This window comes from Ailuropoda melanoleuca, unplaced genomic scaffold, assembly GCF_002007445.2.
Source record: "Ailuropoda melanoleuca isolate Jingjing unplaced genomic scaffold, ASM200744v2 unplaced-scaffold11384, whole genome shotgun sequence".
Taxonomy (NCBI): domain Eukaryota; kingdom Metazoa; phylum Chordata; class Mammalia; order Carnivora; family Ursidae; genus Ailuropoda; species Ailuropoda melanoleuca.
Window position 1 is genome coordinate 6444144 of NW_023179820.1, and position 15886 is coordinate 6460029.

Here is a 15886-nt window from a genome sequence, read left to right on the forward strand (position 1 = left end):
GTCAGTTAAGTGTCTGATTCTTGATTTCAGCTCAGGTCATGATCTCAGGGTCATGAGATCAAGCCCCACAGTCAGGCTCCACAATCAACATGGAGTCTGCTTGTCCTTCTTCCTCTGTTCCTTCCCCCCACCCCACATATATACTCTCTCTCTCTTTCACTAAAATAAATAAATAAAATCTTAAAAAAAAAAAAAGAATGGAAACTGAGAACAAACAATGACTTTAAATTTCTCTAAAACTGAAGTGCTAACATGTCATTGCTTCTGGTTATTTAGAAAAATCACAAAGGCTCATAAGAAGGTAAAGAGTAATTTGAAGGAACCATAAAATTTAAAACCCAAACAACGTGCTCTTCAAAAGGCTCTTTAAGTGTATCATAATAAAAATAACATGCAATGCTTTAGTAATAATTTGTTTTAAAAAACTCCCCTCTGTTATATTCAAGTTTTTCAAAAATTAGATTTAAAAGGCATTATTCAAACTCATTTTGTTGCTGTTAAAAAGTCAAAGTAGCACAACAATGCTGAAGATATAATCCACTTTTCCCCCATCTATTATTCTCCATCAGTCCTGCCAACATCTATCAACCACTCACTTTCGTTTGCCAAATGTTTAAATAAGCATAATGTATCCTTTTTGGTAATACATGGAAAGTAAGTATAAACAACAGAGATAGGTCTGCCTAAAACTGCTCATTGGACATGTGCAATGTCCTCCTCCTAGATACCTCGTTAAAATGACAGTAAAAGAATTTTTTTCTTATTTTTTTTTCAAGTTTTTATTTCAATTCCAGAGGAGAGCATGCTTATTTTGAAAGGTCCTAGGGGTGCCTGGGTGGCTCAATCATTTAAGTGTCTGACTCTTGGTTTTGGCTCAGGTCATGATCTCAGGGTCTTGAGATGGAGCCCTGCACTGGGCTCCAAGCTCAGCGTGGAGCCTGCTTAAGATTCTTTCCCCTTCTTTCTCCCTCCTCCTCTGCTCCTCTCCCACACCCCTCGAAGTAGCACTCTCTCTCTCTCTCTCTCGCTCTCTCTCTCTCGCTCTCTCACTCTCTTTCAAATAAACAAATAAAATCTTTTTTTAAAACACAATTTCTTGGGGCGCCTGGGTGGCACAGCGGTTAAGCGTCTGCCTTCAGCTCAGGGCGTGATCCCGGAGTTCTGGGATCGAGCCCCACATCAGGCTCCTCTGCTATGAGCCTGCTTCTTCTTCTCCCACTCCCCCTGCTTGTGTTCCCTCTCTAGCTGGCTGTCTCTATCTCTGTCGAATAAATAAATAAAAAAATCTTAAAAAAAAAAACCCACAATTTCTTAAGATTTTATTTATTTATTTGAGAGAGAGACAGAGATAGCGAGAGGAAAGAACGAACGGGGGAGAGGGGAAGCCAGCTCTCCACTGAGCAGGTAGCCCGATGCAGGACTCCATCCCAGGATGCTGGGATCACGCCCTGAGCCAAAGGCAGACACTTAACCAACTGAGCCACCCAGGCACCCCTAAAAAAAATTTTTAAATGCCTGAACAGGCAATTCTGGAAAAAAAGATATCCAAATGACCAATAATATGACACGGTATCCAACCACATAAGGAAGCAAGAAAATACAAATTAAAATCATAAGATCGCGAAGATTTTTTAAAGAGTGACAAAAACATGTTGGCAAGGATGTGGAACAACAGGTATTAACAGTGTAAACTGGAATTTAAAACTTACTTTAAGAGCTCATAATTCTTCTCATTTAACCTCACAGCATTTTCTCTCCAAAATTTCTCAGATTTGTGCACAGGACTCCACTCCAATCTTCCAGATTTAAGTTCTGAACTGTATTCATCAAATGAGCTATAAAAATTTTTAAAGAATTCATAGTTTAGGAAAATCTAAGAGTTACTTGAAAATTAAGCAAAATAAAACATTTTTACCATGTAACTTATACCTCAGTTGAAAAAAAAACCAAAAATCTTCACTGATGACTTAACTGTGAAGACTGACAAAACTTTGTACGTTAACAAACTACCACTAAAGTTAAAACAGCTTAAATAATCTTTAATAAATCATGTGAAATTTATTCAAGGTCCTAATGTCCAATACTCCTGTCAATGTGAATGCTCATCATGAGATATTAAAAGGAGCACCTGCTTTCAAATCTTTATCCTAATAAATAAATGTATACCAGCAAAATATCTGATGATCTAGCAGTTTCCACCATGCCATTTAAAATACTGTATTTGCCAGCCCACTAGATACGTTAATGTAAATTTATATAAAAGTATGTTGCCTAAATATAAAATAAAATAGCATATTCTAATACTATAAACGTCATAAACCACTATACTACATTACACAAATAAAAATACACATATGGATATAATATTGCATAATGTGATTACATATACTACAGAGGTAATTCGCTAAATTAACACATTACAGATTAAAAACAAAAACCTCTGTGCAAATAGCAAACTGCAATGCAATTTAATTCAAAAATCATTCACTATGTATCAAGTAACTTAATTATTCAAAGTTTCATAATATAAAAAATATTTAATGTTGTTAGCCACTGGACAAACACTGTGACAGGACATGCTTGGACATTCTTTCAAGCGAAAACTTAAAAAAAGAATTAGCCATTTCAATACTGGTTGGTAATTCAGAATAACCAGGATTTTAGCAGTTAAGTTGAACAGAGTGTCCTGTTGAATAAAGTAGTAATTTACTTTAATGTAAGGCCAGTCTGTGTAAGTAAGCTAATATCATTTAACACTAATATCCTAAACCTGTAACAGCAAAAACAGAGACAAAGCTCTTTCACCTGTTCCCATCAACCTATTAGCTTTAATGTAAATAGCACTTTTCAAATTACCAAATTCAACATGAAAAATCAATAAGTAATAATCTGCTAACATGGATTAAATAATTTAGAAAGCTAAGTATCACTAATCTTATTTATTTTTAAAAGACATCTTAAATCATTATTACTGGAGAACTGAAAATAAATTTTTTAAATGAATTTAATAAAACAGAATTTATAAAAACTGCAAGTCTACTGATGGCTGGACTACTTTATTACAATCAACTTATTCATATTTAAAATTATAGAAAGACAAAAATCATTTGCCTCCCTCCACAAACTCCATTACAAACCACTGATGTGAGTCATACATCCCTCTCCATAAAAGCATTTGGGCCTTGGGGTTATGAGCTGCACTGAATTATCTGATAAATACTTTTCTGGAACACATACTACACTGAAGGCACTTGCTGGACACTTTAAAACTCACAACAAATCCTACAAGATTTGAATTTTTATTGCTATTTTACCAAAAGGAAAACTGAGACGAAGAAGTCAAGAGGCTTGTCATGGCCACATGTACAGAAAGTAACCGAACAATTCAAAATGGGTTCAGCCTGGCTCCCAAACCCAAACCACCTACACAGAAAGATCTACTTCCAGATAGTAATTCTCTTTTAAAGATGTATCAATAGTTTAAAAACAAAGAATACATAGGTTAATGGGAAGGACCACCAACACATTATGAAATAAAAAAGAACAAGGTCCAGAAGAATATACAGAACCCCATTTGTGTGTATGTTTATGTGTGTGTGCATGCACACATGCTGGAGGAGCAGGGCTAGGTTTTTTTTGGAAGCAAACACAGGAAATGAGGCTGGGGACAAGTATGTGGAAGAGGCATGAAGTCCCTTCTGAACTACGTAAGGATTCTTTCTTTTCTTAATGCATTGTACCTCATTTGCATAATTTTTTTAAAGATTTTATTTATTTATTTGATAGAGAAAGAGGCAGCGAGAGAGGGAACACAAGCAGGGGGAATGAGAAAGGGAGAAGTAGGCTTCCTGCTGAGCAGGAAGCCCGATGCGGGGCTAGATCCCAGAATGCTGGGATCATGACCTGAGCCAAAGGTAGACGTTTAACAACTGAGTCACCCAGGCGCCCCTCATTTGCATAATTTTTAGTACAAGAAATAAACAGGGGCACCTGGGTGGTTCAGTCAGGTGTCCAACTCTTTTTTTTTTTTAATTTTATTTATTTATTCGACAGAGATAGAGACAGCCAGAGAGAGAGGGAACACAAGCAGGGGGAGTGGGAGACGAAGAAGCAGGCTCCTAGTGGAGGAGCCTGATGTGAGGCTCGATCCCATAACACCGGGATCACGCCCTGAGCCGAAGGCAGACGCTTAACCGCTGTGCCACCCAGGCGCCCCAGGTGTCCAACTTTGATTTCCACTCAAGTTATTATCTCAGGGTCATGAGATCAAGTGCCACGTTGGGCTCGTGCTGGGCATGGAGCCTGCTTGAAGTTCTCTCTCTCCCTCTCCATTGGCCCCTCCCACTGACCCACCCCTCACACACACCCCCACACACACCCACACACCCTCTCACAACACTCGCCATGTGCCCTCTCTCTGTCTAAAAAATAAAAAATAAATGATACCAATAGGAACTTCACAAAAGCAAGAAAAAAAAATACTCTTTCCATTTATGGCCAAACCTCCTCCACAAATTAACAACCAGTACTGTTTAAAAAGATTCTAAACCAGGGGGAGATACTTGGGGGTTCTAGGGTGACACCAACATCCTGTGGGAGTACAACCAGTCAGATTTCAGATAAGAGAATGGTGGGAATCTACCCAAAAGAGAAGAGATAACACATAGCTATAACCAACTGTTGCCATAGTGATGAGCCAGTTCTGTTGTGATTTTTTTTCCCTATATCCCCCATTCTTAACAGAAGACATAATGTCTTAGTGAAATCTTTTGAGTTTATGGTTAGTAACAAATTTAGACTTTCTTAAAATACTAGGAAAGTCAAACGAGGCCCAATATATCCAGCCTGTGAGAATTGTAAAAAATTACATACCTAAGATCTTGGACACTCTCACCAAGTTTTTCCAAAAGAAATTTTATGTCTTCACTGATATCTTCATCATCGTACTTCTGCTGTTCCAAGTTCTCCAACTGCTTCAGAACTTTGCATTGAATCATAGCCAGAGCATATTCTTGGCGAGTTTCTCTTTCAGTCGATTTTTCTAGAAAGTTCTGAGTTAAAGACATGAAAAAGCTGTATGATTTCTCACATGTCGTATTCTCAGACCCCTGAACTTTCTCTTGCGCCCTCTCTCCTCCTCTATTCTCAAGTTAACTACCCCCTTTACGCAATGACTATTACAGATCCTTACTTCTTTCCTGTGCACTTGTCCCATAACAGAAGCGTACTTCTGATTGCTTGCTTACTTCCTGGCTTAACTAAACGTTCTAAATGACCCGGACAAGCCTCAAAACACTAAACATGTTTACAATTAAATCCATCAAAGCCTTTCTCACAGCCCTGTTCCTGAGCTCCTGAGAGTTTCCAGTGAACTCTCGGTTCATTAGCCACCTAGAGTACTTAGGAAGACAGAACGTTTCTTCAAGTATCTCTACTAGAGGGTCTCAGTCACTTTTTTCCCTTCTAATCAACCTACAAAGGCACAAAGGGTAGTAATAAAAAACTCTCTTGCTTGAACAATTATCAGAGAAGTTTTGTGACATCTTGGAAAATGCCCTAGGTTTCTTCTGTGATTTTTCTATTTGTAAGAGTACTTACAAAAAGAGCAAAGGAATCCTAAATACACTTGACCCTAAACAACATGGGTTTGTCCTGTGCAGGCCCACTTATACGAGGATTTTTTCGATAATTACAGTATAGTACTGGAAATGCATTTCCTCTTCCTTATGATTTTCTTACCATTTTGTTTTTTTCTAGCTTACTTTATTGTAAGAATACAGTATATAATACATATAACATACAAAATATGTATTATCCGGCCATTTATTTTGTCAATAAGGCTTCCAGTCAACAGTAGGCTATTCATAGTTAAGTTTGGGGGGGTGGGGGTCCAAAGTTATACATGGATTTTCGACAACACGGGGTCAGCACCCAAACCCCTATATTGTACAACTGTATTTATACAAATAAACTGTTCATTGAATTGACCAGTATTTCTAACCAAAGGCTATGTTAGGGACAAAAACAAGCTCTCAAGAAAGCTACCTTCACCAAGATGGTAAAGAAGACCTGTCAAATGCCTCCCTTCAACTACACCAAAAATAATCCTATAATAACAATTCCAAGTCAACTATACCAAAATATGAAATTTGTATATTTATTTTTGTAAACAAATTATATTCCTAATAATTATACTAAAGAAATACAGAAAGAGATTTAACTTAGCACATGGAAATTAGTGAGATCAATCCCTACCAAAATTCCAATGGCATTTTTCACAAGAGTAGAAAAACAAGCCTAAAATCTGTATGGAACCACATCCTTAATAGCCAAAACAGTCTTGAGAAAGAACAACAAAGTTTGAGGCATGATACTTCCTGATTTAACTAAACTACAAAGCTATATTAACCAAAACAGTATGGCATAGCATAAAATAGACACACAGACTAAATGAACAGAATAGAGAGCCCATATATAAAGCCCCACATACACAGCCAGCTAATATTTGACAAGTGAGCCAAGAACACTCAATGTGAAAAGGATAGCCTTTTCAACGACATTAGGAAAACTGGATAACCACATGCAGAAAAATGAAATCGGAGCCCTATCTTACACTACTTGCAAAAATTAACTCAAAATGGATTAAAGACTTAACCATAAGGTGTGAAGCTGTCAAATTCCTAAATGAAAACATAGGGAAAAAGCTCCTTGACCTCACTCTTGGCAACAATCTTTTATATACGACACCAAAGCACAGACGACAAAAGCAAAAATCAACAAGTGGGGCAACATCAAACTTTTAAAAAGCTTCTGCACAGTCTCCTACAACCACTACATTTAAAAGCTTCTAACCAGGGGCGCAGTCGTTAAGCATCTGCCTTCGGCTCATGACGTGATCCCAGCGTTATGGGATCGAGCCCCACATCAGGCTCCTCCGCTATGAGCCAGCTTCTTCCTCTCCCACTCCCCCTGCTTGTGTTCCCTCTCTCGCTGGCTGTCTCTATCTCTGTCAAATAAATAAATAAAATCTTTAAAAAAAAAAAAAAGCTTCTAACCACCAAAAACAAAACAAAAAATAACAAAAACAAAAACAATAAACAAAATGAAAACGTATCCTATGGGATGGGAGANCTAACCAGCAAAAACAAAACAAAAAATAACAAAAACAAAAACAATAAACAAAATGAAAACGTATCCTATGGGATGGGAGAAAATATTTGCAAAGCATGTATCTGATAAGGGATTAATATCCAAAATATATGAAGAATTCATACAACTCAATAACAACAACAAAATGATCTAAAAATGGGCAAAATATCTGAATAGACATTTTTTCAAAGAAGACATACAAATGACCAACAGGTACATAAGAATATCACTAGTCATCTGAGAAATACAAATCAAAACCACAATGAAATATTACCTCACATATGTTAGGATGGCTATAATCAAAAAACAAAAGATAACAGGTGTTGTCAAGGTTATGGAGAAAAGTACACACTTGTGCCTGTTTAGAATGCAAACTGGTACAGTCACTATGGAAAACACTATGAAGTTTCCCCCAAAATTAAAAATAGAACTACCATATGTTCCAGCCATTCTACTTCTAGGTATTTATCCAAAGGAAATGAAAACAGAGTATAAAGAGATTATCTGAATTCCCATGTTTATTACAGCATTACTCACAATAGCCAAGATATGGGAATAATCTAAGTGCCTATCAAAGGATGAGTGGATAAAGAAAATGGAGTATGTAAGTATTTATACATAATGGAATATTATCCAGCCATTAAAAAAAAAAGGAAATACTGCCATTTGTGACAACACGAATAGACTTTCAGGGCATTATGGTAAGTTAAATGTCAAAAGAAAGACAAAAACTGTAAGATCTCACTTACATGTGGGAGCTTAAAAAAAACTAAAATTAAAAAAAAAACAAAACTCATAGATCTAGAGAACAGGTTGGTGGTTGCCAGATGCAGGGGAGGGGGGCAAAATAAGTGAAGGGGATCAAAAGGCACAAATTTCCAGTTATAAAATAAATAACTCCCGAGCCTGGCTCAGTCAGTTGGGTGTCTGCCTTCCACTCAAACCCCATGTCAGCCTCTCTGCTCCACAGGGAGCCTGCTTCTCCCCCCACCCTGCCTGCCACTCCCCCTGCTTGTGCACTTGTTCGTGCACGTTCTCTATCAAATAAATAAATAAAATCTTTAAAAAAATAAAATAAAATAAGTCCTGGGGATTGATGACTATAGTTAATAACACTATATATATATCTGAAAGGTACTAAGAAAGTAGATCTTAAAAGTTCTCATCACGAGAAAAAACAACTTGTAACTGTGTGTGGTGATGGATGTTAATTTTTAATTAGACTTACTGTGGCAATCACTTGACAATATACACAATTGTCAAATCATTATGTTGTACACCTGAAACTAATAAAATGTTATGTCAATTATATCTCAATTTTTAAAAAATAAAGGTAAAAAAATAATTTTTAGACATTGAAATTAAGATAAGTTGTCACCAGCAGACCTGTGTTAGAAGACACGTTAAAAGCACGGGTGGGCAAACTTTCTAAGAAGGGCCAAATAGTAACTATTTTAGGTGTTGAGGTCTCTATCATAGCTATTCCATTCTGCCATTACAGTGCAAAAGCAGGCATACAAAATACAAAAAACAAATAAGTACAGCAGTGTTCCAACAAAGCTGTATTTATAAAAACCAGTGGTGGGCCACATTTGGCGCATGAGCTACTACAGACTAATGAGCCCTGAGCTAAAGAAAATTCTGCAGATGGCAGAGAATAACACCATCAAATGGAAAAATGAATCTTCAGGAAAGAAAGAACTGCAGATATGGTAAACAGCTAAATAAATATAAAAGACAATTTTTCCCTCTTCACTTCCATAATACAAATAGGACTGCTTAAAGGAAAAGTTAAAACACTGTATTATAGGGTTTTTTACATATATTTACATGACGGCTATAGAGTAAAAAAGAGGGAAGAGACCTGTGTGATTACAAACTCTTACGTTTTACATGAGAGAGTAAAATATTCACTTATAATGGGAAAAGCGAAGGATGTATATATTGTGACACCAAAATAAGCTCTAAGAAATAAAATACTACAAAGAACAGTTAAAAAGTATACAGAAAAGTTAAAATGAAATTCTAAAAAGGATTCAATTAACTCAAGAGAAAGCAAGAATGGAAAAACAAAAAACAAATAAGACAAACAGAAAACAAACAGTAAAATGCTAGACCTAATTCAACTATACCAAATAATTAGACTGAACACTCCAGTTAAGAGGCAGAGATTATTAGTATAAAAATTCAACATCCAAGCATATGTTGTCTAAAAGGGACAAACTTTAAATATAAGACATGGGTTGAAAATCATAAGCATAAGCAAGCTGGCATGTCTATATTAATTTCAAATAAAGTAGGTATCAAGGCAAAAAGCACCACCAATAATAACGGACATCTCACAAAGATTCAAAGGTCAGTTCATCAGGAAAATGTAACATATACGAATGCATTAATAACAGAGCTTCAAAATACATAAAGCAAAGATTGGGAGAACTGAAGGGAGAAACAGACAAATCCATACATGACAGCTGGAGATTTTAACAACTCCCACTCTTGGCAATTGATAGAACCATTAAACAAAAATTCAGTATCACTGAGGATCTATAAAAAGCATTATCAACCACCCTGATTTAATTTATATTTTATAGAACACTATACATCTGCAAAATACACATTATTTTAAAGCACACATGGTTCATTCACCATGACAGACCATAAGATGAGCCATAAAACAAGTCTCAAATTTCCAAGAATTGAAACTTATTAGAATATGTTCCCTGAACATAATGAAAATCAATTAAAGACCTTATACTATGCAGAGCCCTAAATTCTGATAACCTCTCCCTTTATAATATTCTTCCCTTCTTCCTTTGCTTTTGTTAAGACTTTACCTATCATTTTACTAGATTTTCTGTTACTTTTTCTAGTTGTTTTTCTTACTACTCTCTTTTCTAACTTTAGAAACATATCAAAACTCTTTTGCTCATATGATCCTTTGTTATTTTCACTTATACATATTTGCTGACTAGAGAATTAAACTTCATATTTAAGGTATTATCATAACTAGTGATTTCAACTCTAACCTCAACACAGTCAATACAGTCACTAACATAGAACACCACTATTATATTCTTCTAAAACCACCTCTCCTCTCAATTCTCCAAAACAATACTACTCTAGAACTTAGTCATACTTGATCCTCCCCTTTTCTTCAACCCTATGTCAAATCAGTCAATGAGCCTTATCATTTTCCCTTTAAAACATGTTTTAATTTCATCTTTCCATTTCATTATAAAGAATGAAAAGGATTGAATGGATTATGAAAAGTACTTAAGAAATTGAATTTGCCAAAAACAAACCTAGATAATCCGGCAGCACCGTACTCTTTAAAGGCCCTAAAACTCAATGGCATCTTCACTTCAACAAAATCAAAATTATAAATATCACTTTTGTCTTTGTCCAAGTAATGGTGCAGAAATCTTGACTTGCCTAAGAGCATGGGGGAATCACGTGACTATTCAGCTCTTTCTTTCACCAGAACTGCTAGCCTTGTGAAATTATACGTTAAAACAGGGCTTCTCAAACCATCTGTGGTGAAGACCAGTTATGTTTGTTTTTTAACTTCTAATTAGTCATGAACAAATACTTTTATAAAATACAATAAAAATGACTTTCTAGAAAAATGCATTTTAAAACACATGCAATATATAAGCTCAAATTTTATGTTATTAAATTTGACAGATATGCAACTATACCATCAAGTTACTGTAAGCTTCTGTTTACTTTTACTTTCTATACTTACCCACTGCAGGCTGCTAACAGTTCACAGCACTGCACTGACATGCATACCACACTTGAAGTATCACTGTATAAACACTCACCCCAATATTAAAAATTGTCTCAAGTCTTACTACACCTCACTCAAACCTGGTACCTAATGAGCAAGATAGATAAAACCCTGAAACAAGGAATGAAGTACAGACTTGGGAATAAAATTTCTTGATAGCAATTCTTCCATGCGAAACCAGTAGGCAAAACAGCACCCACACACTCAAACTGGGGTGAATCTCTCTGAAAGGGTGACGACTATAAACCGCCTGCACAGGAAGATGTGGGTATGTGCAGGTCTATGTCTGTGTGTTCGTGTGTGTGGGTATAAATTAAACATTATGACTAATATAGCCAATAAAAATCCAAGTCCAATTTGGTGGTATTTCTTTCAAACTAAGCCTTTCTGCTAAAAACCACTGAGTTGTAAAAATATAATTTATCTTATTATCTGACATATTACATAGGCTCTTGACTAAGCAGAGCCAAAAAGAGAAATAAAACTCACAAGAGATATAAAACTCTAGACAACAACTATGATCTTCAATGTCTTTCTCAATCACAGGCTCAAAACATACTAATTTATTTTAGGAACTAAAGATTGACAAATCAATGTAACCAATAGGATAACATTTCCAGAGACCTGGAGTCCAGCACCTGCTATGAATAAGTGAGACTGACATTTTCAAAAATAAAATCCACCAAGCCAAATGCAAAAAAATAATTAGCAATTTTTTCAGCTCACAGCAGCTCAGCGAGCTTCCTAAAGTCTTCAGCACAAAAATTTCCTTCCTGAGTTTCAAGATGTGGGAAAAAATACATGACTAGACCATCCTTAAACAACCTCATGAGAGAATCTTCTTTAACAGTTATAGGAATCTGAGAATAATAAAGAAAAAAAGGACACATCATTTTTTCACCTATTGATGGTCTAAGTCAAATGGCTTTCCTATGTCATTACTAATGGCTTAATTTTAACTCAGTTGTGTACATTAAAGTTATGGATGTCCAAAGACATTCTTTTGATTTTCAGCCCTTAGAATAGCCCCCTAATGATTGTACCATCCCAAATTTAGCACAGCACAGTCTAAAAAACTAATATTCCTGCCAAGAGATTGAGTCTATTTACATAATCTGAATTCCAAATTGGACAACAGAAGCCCAGAAATTAGCCTAATAATTAGTTCCATGTGCTGTGGGTACAAAATTGAAACTGTAAATAAAGTTTAAATAAAATTTTTATATCTTGTTAAATATTAGTAAAATATTCATGCCGCCTCTTCTAAATCAAACAGGTCAGCACTGGATCCTTGCCTATGTTCAACACCAAGCAAGAATGCAATTTACAGAGGTAGGGGATTTAAAGAGGTAAACTGCTATCATTCTCTGCTTTTCTGGAGAGAAAAGGCACAAATTGTGTATTTACTATTGCCCAGTTCCTGCTATCTCACTGAATCCTTACCTAATCTTGAAGTGAGCCTATACTCTTTCTAATACACCATACTGAAAGTAAAATCAGAAAAGAGCTACACTATTGTACTTCTCAAATTTCCATAAAAAGTAGATAATCAATCTAGAAAACTCCCAAATCAGGTCAAAAAAAAAAAACCCTAAGAACCTCAGTCTGGCTCCATAGTTCTTTGGGACTTTTTGAGCTTTTTACATTGTAAACCTTCTTCATGGTGACTTCATGAAGTCACTCCATAAAGACAAGCATTTTTTTAAAAGATTTTATTTATTTATAATGAGAGAGAGAGCATATGCACACATAAACACGCACGCACTACAGGCAGAGGCGAGAAGCATAGTCCTTGCTGAGCAGGGAAGCCCAACACTCAATCCCAAGACTCCGGAATCATGACCTGAGCCAAAGGCAGCCACTTAACCAACTGAACCACTCAAGCACCCCTAAAGACAAGCATTTAAACACAATACAAAATCCTAAGAAAAAGCATCTTATCTCACTCATTCTTCCATTTGCTCAGTAACTAACACATAGCCTGTTACATAATTGGTTTTTAGTAAACATCTAATAGGTGAATAGATAATCCATGAAAGAGACAGGGAGAGTGGATGGGAGAAGGAAAGGTATAAGGAGACAGAGGGAGGATCTCAAAGGTAGGATTCAACTTATATCAACTAACACCTCTATTCTATGATATAGCAATATTAGAGATACCTGCTTCCAATGACCCTTTTAATTTTACATAATGATCATCTAAAATGAAAATCAACAAGAGGGAACAAGAACTAGGCAGGAGTAAAATACTGAGCAGGGTTTGTGGGAAGCTCAGATAGAAAAGTGACCATATATATCATATTTAAGGCAGCTTATTTTGAGCTTTAGAAATTAAACCTCAACCCATTACTATAAATTTCTACTAACTGATTTCTTACTAGAAACTCACAGAACTTGCTATATTATCTAAATAATACTTATTAGAAAATTGAGTTTATTGGGGCACCTAGGTGGCTCAGTCAGTTAAGCATCTGCTTTGGACTCAGGTCATGGTCTCAGGGTCCTAGGACTGAGCCCCACATCAGGCTCCCTGCTCAGTGGGAAGTCTGCTTCTCCCTCTCCCTCTGCCCTTCCCTCCACTCGTTCTCTTTCTCTCTGTCAAATAGATAAAATCTTTTTTAAAAAAGTGTAAATTTATGAAAACTGAGGGAAAAAAGTTAAAAGTGTAGAGATCTATTCTTTAAAACAACAGGAGAGCTAAAATAAGACCCTGACTTTTATACCAGCTCTCTCTCCCACACCTACATCTTACCTTAAAAAAACAAATTACCTATCATGGAACATTGCATCAAAAACTGGGGATGTACTGTATGGTGACTAATATAACAAAATAAAAATTATAAAAAACAAAGCAAAACAAATTACCTTACTATCAAATTATCAGAAGAAATAACATGATAAATGTTTACAATCATCAACATTTAGAACAATAAACATTTCAACTTAAAAAATATACAAAAAAAGATTAGATATAAACTGAAAAATAATATGCACTTGCAAGTTAATTACTTAGACACTGTTGATCTATTTCCCAGAAAAGAAAGTCATACAAGTAAAATAATAATAATAATAATAATAACAATGATCCAAGTCATCTTTCCAGGATAATCTAATTGCAAAGACATTGAGCTGAGGGTAACTAACTTTCCGAGCAATTTAGCAATTATCAAATATATCTCATTTTCTAAAAAGAGTTTTCATGACAAGTTAGGAGCAGTTTCCAATTTAGAAAAAAAGTCTATGCACAAATAGAAAATAGGGGCTCTCTCCTTGTAGTCTTGCTTTCCACAGTAAGTTTTGTTAAGTGGGTTATTTTAATAAAATTCTAACATATCAGTAACTTTAACATACTCATGAAAACCAAAGTAGGAGACTCATGGTAAGTTCATTTTCAATGCAGAAGTAGCTGCAAGACAGATATTCTGTCATAGAATTTTATTATCATACTTTTAAATATGGGAACCAAGCAAAGCAGCCAAAAATTTAAGAAGGTACTTAACTCAGTCCATAAAGAATCCAATAAAAATATCAATAAATTCAATACCACTACCCTATACTCTTTCTACTTATACAGTCACAATACTTATACTTATTGAGGGCCTACTATGGGACAAGTATTCATTTAGCCCATATTTATTTTTTCACAAAGGGCATTATCATATGAGCATAAAGCCCAAAGAGAGACTTAAGATAGATGATATTACTCTCACCAGACACATGAATAAACCTGAAGCATGGAGAAGCTAAGCCAACTTGCCAAAGGCACAGAAGCCAGCCCAAGAACCCAATGAACATGACCTTCACTGTGCATGCTGGGCACACAATACCACCAACCTGAGTGCACACACTCTTTGTAGAAATTGACACCAAGCATGATCTTCCCAAATTGTGAAGAGATGATAATTTAGACTCCCTCTTAACCATTCAGGTTTCAGTGCCCACTACAATTCATCTAGAGTTGATCCCCCATGTAGAAAGGGAACAAAGATCATAAATTACAGGTATTAGAATATCAATAGGCTTCCATCTCTGGAGTGAGACTATGTTTATTTTTTATACTTCTTTCTTAATATTTTTCCACAGTAACTTTTTTTAACCATAAGACCACATTATTTTCATAAACAGGAAAAAGATCAAATTTTTTTTCATTTTCTTAATGACAGGTACTTAATTTGGAACAGGAAGTTTTAATAAAATAAAGGCTCCTATAACTACCACAGGACAGAAAGGAGGAGAAACAAGGGAGAAACGCAAAACAAAGGCAAATCAAATAGGAGGAGATTTAAGCCTTCAGAAAATAAATACACTGAGTTGAAAAGATATAATCCATATTCAACCATAATGAATAGAGTTTAAAAATGCAATCAGCTCTGCCTCATGTACACCAGAGTAGGCACAGCATACAATAAAGCAGCACGAGCAGATCTGACAGAGCCTTGTTCAGACACACTAGGCTTCGGTGGGTAAGGCCCCAGAGCTTGAGTGTATCTTAGGGTGACTCAGTGACAGGATGGCTGAAAGATTTCTGTGGGCCCCACCAGTTCAATGCCCGGAAGGATAAAACAGATCAGCAAAGTAAATACTCCATTTTACAGAATATTTCTGTTCCTTCAGAAACCAAATAGCCACAAATCAGGATTGTATCTTCAAGAGCCAGACTTATATGCTCCATTTATTCCCTTACTATTCACTTCAGGATGGAGGCAGGGGGCAATAATCAACTTACAAAAATAAATTACTGACAATTCCAGAGGTCAACTTCTTTATTTGTTAACATTTATCAACCTCTCTCCACCTTTGTACTAAAACACTCCTAGGCATCCTTCCAAAAATCTCTTGGAGCCTTCTCCTCTCCGAAGTTTCTCCTTAAAACCCCCGTTCTTATCTTCCACCTCTTTTATATTATTTTTCCTCTTGTACATTACTTAATGCTCCACTGAACTAACA

General features: G+C 35.7%; 1 protein-coding gene across 6 annotated transcripts in view; it reads right to left on the minus strand.

The window, feature by feature from the left end:
* Positions 1-15886, minus strand: part of ATP6V1H (ATPase H+ transporting V1 subunit H) — a 119367-nt gene that overhangs the window by 52301 nt on the left and 51180 nt on the right. For all 6 annotated transcript variants that reach the window (XM_034650129.1, XM_034650127.1, XM_034650126.1 and 3 more), the window contains 2 exons: positions 4873-5051; positions 1710-1835 (listed from right to left, as the gene is read on the minus strand). In XM_034650129.1, coding sequence (XP_034506020.1) covers positions 1710-1835; positions 4873-5051 — 305 coding nt within the window. The remainder of the gene's footprint in view (positions 1-1709; positions 1836-4872; positions 5052-15886) is intronic.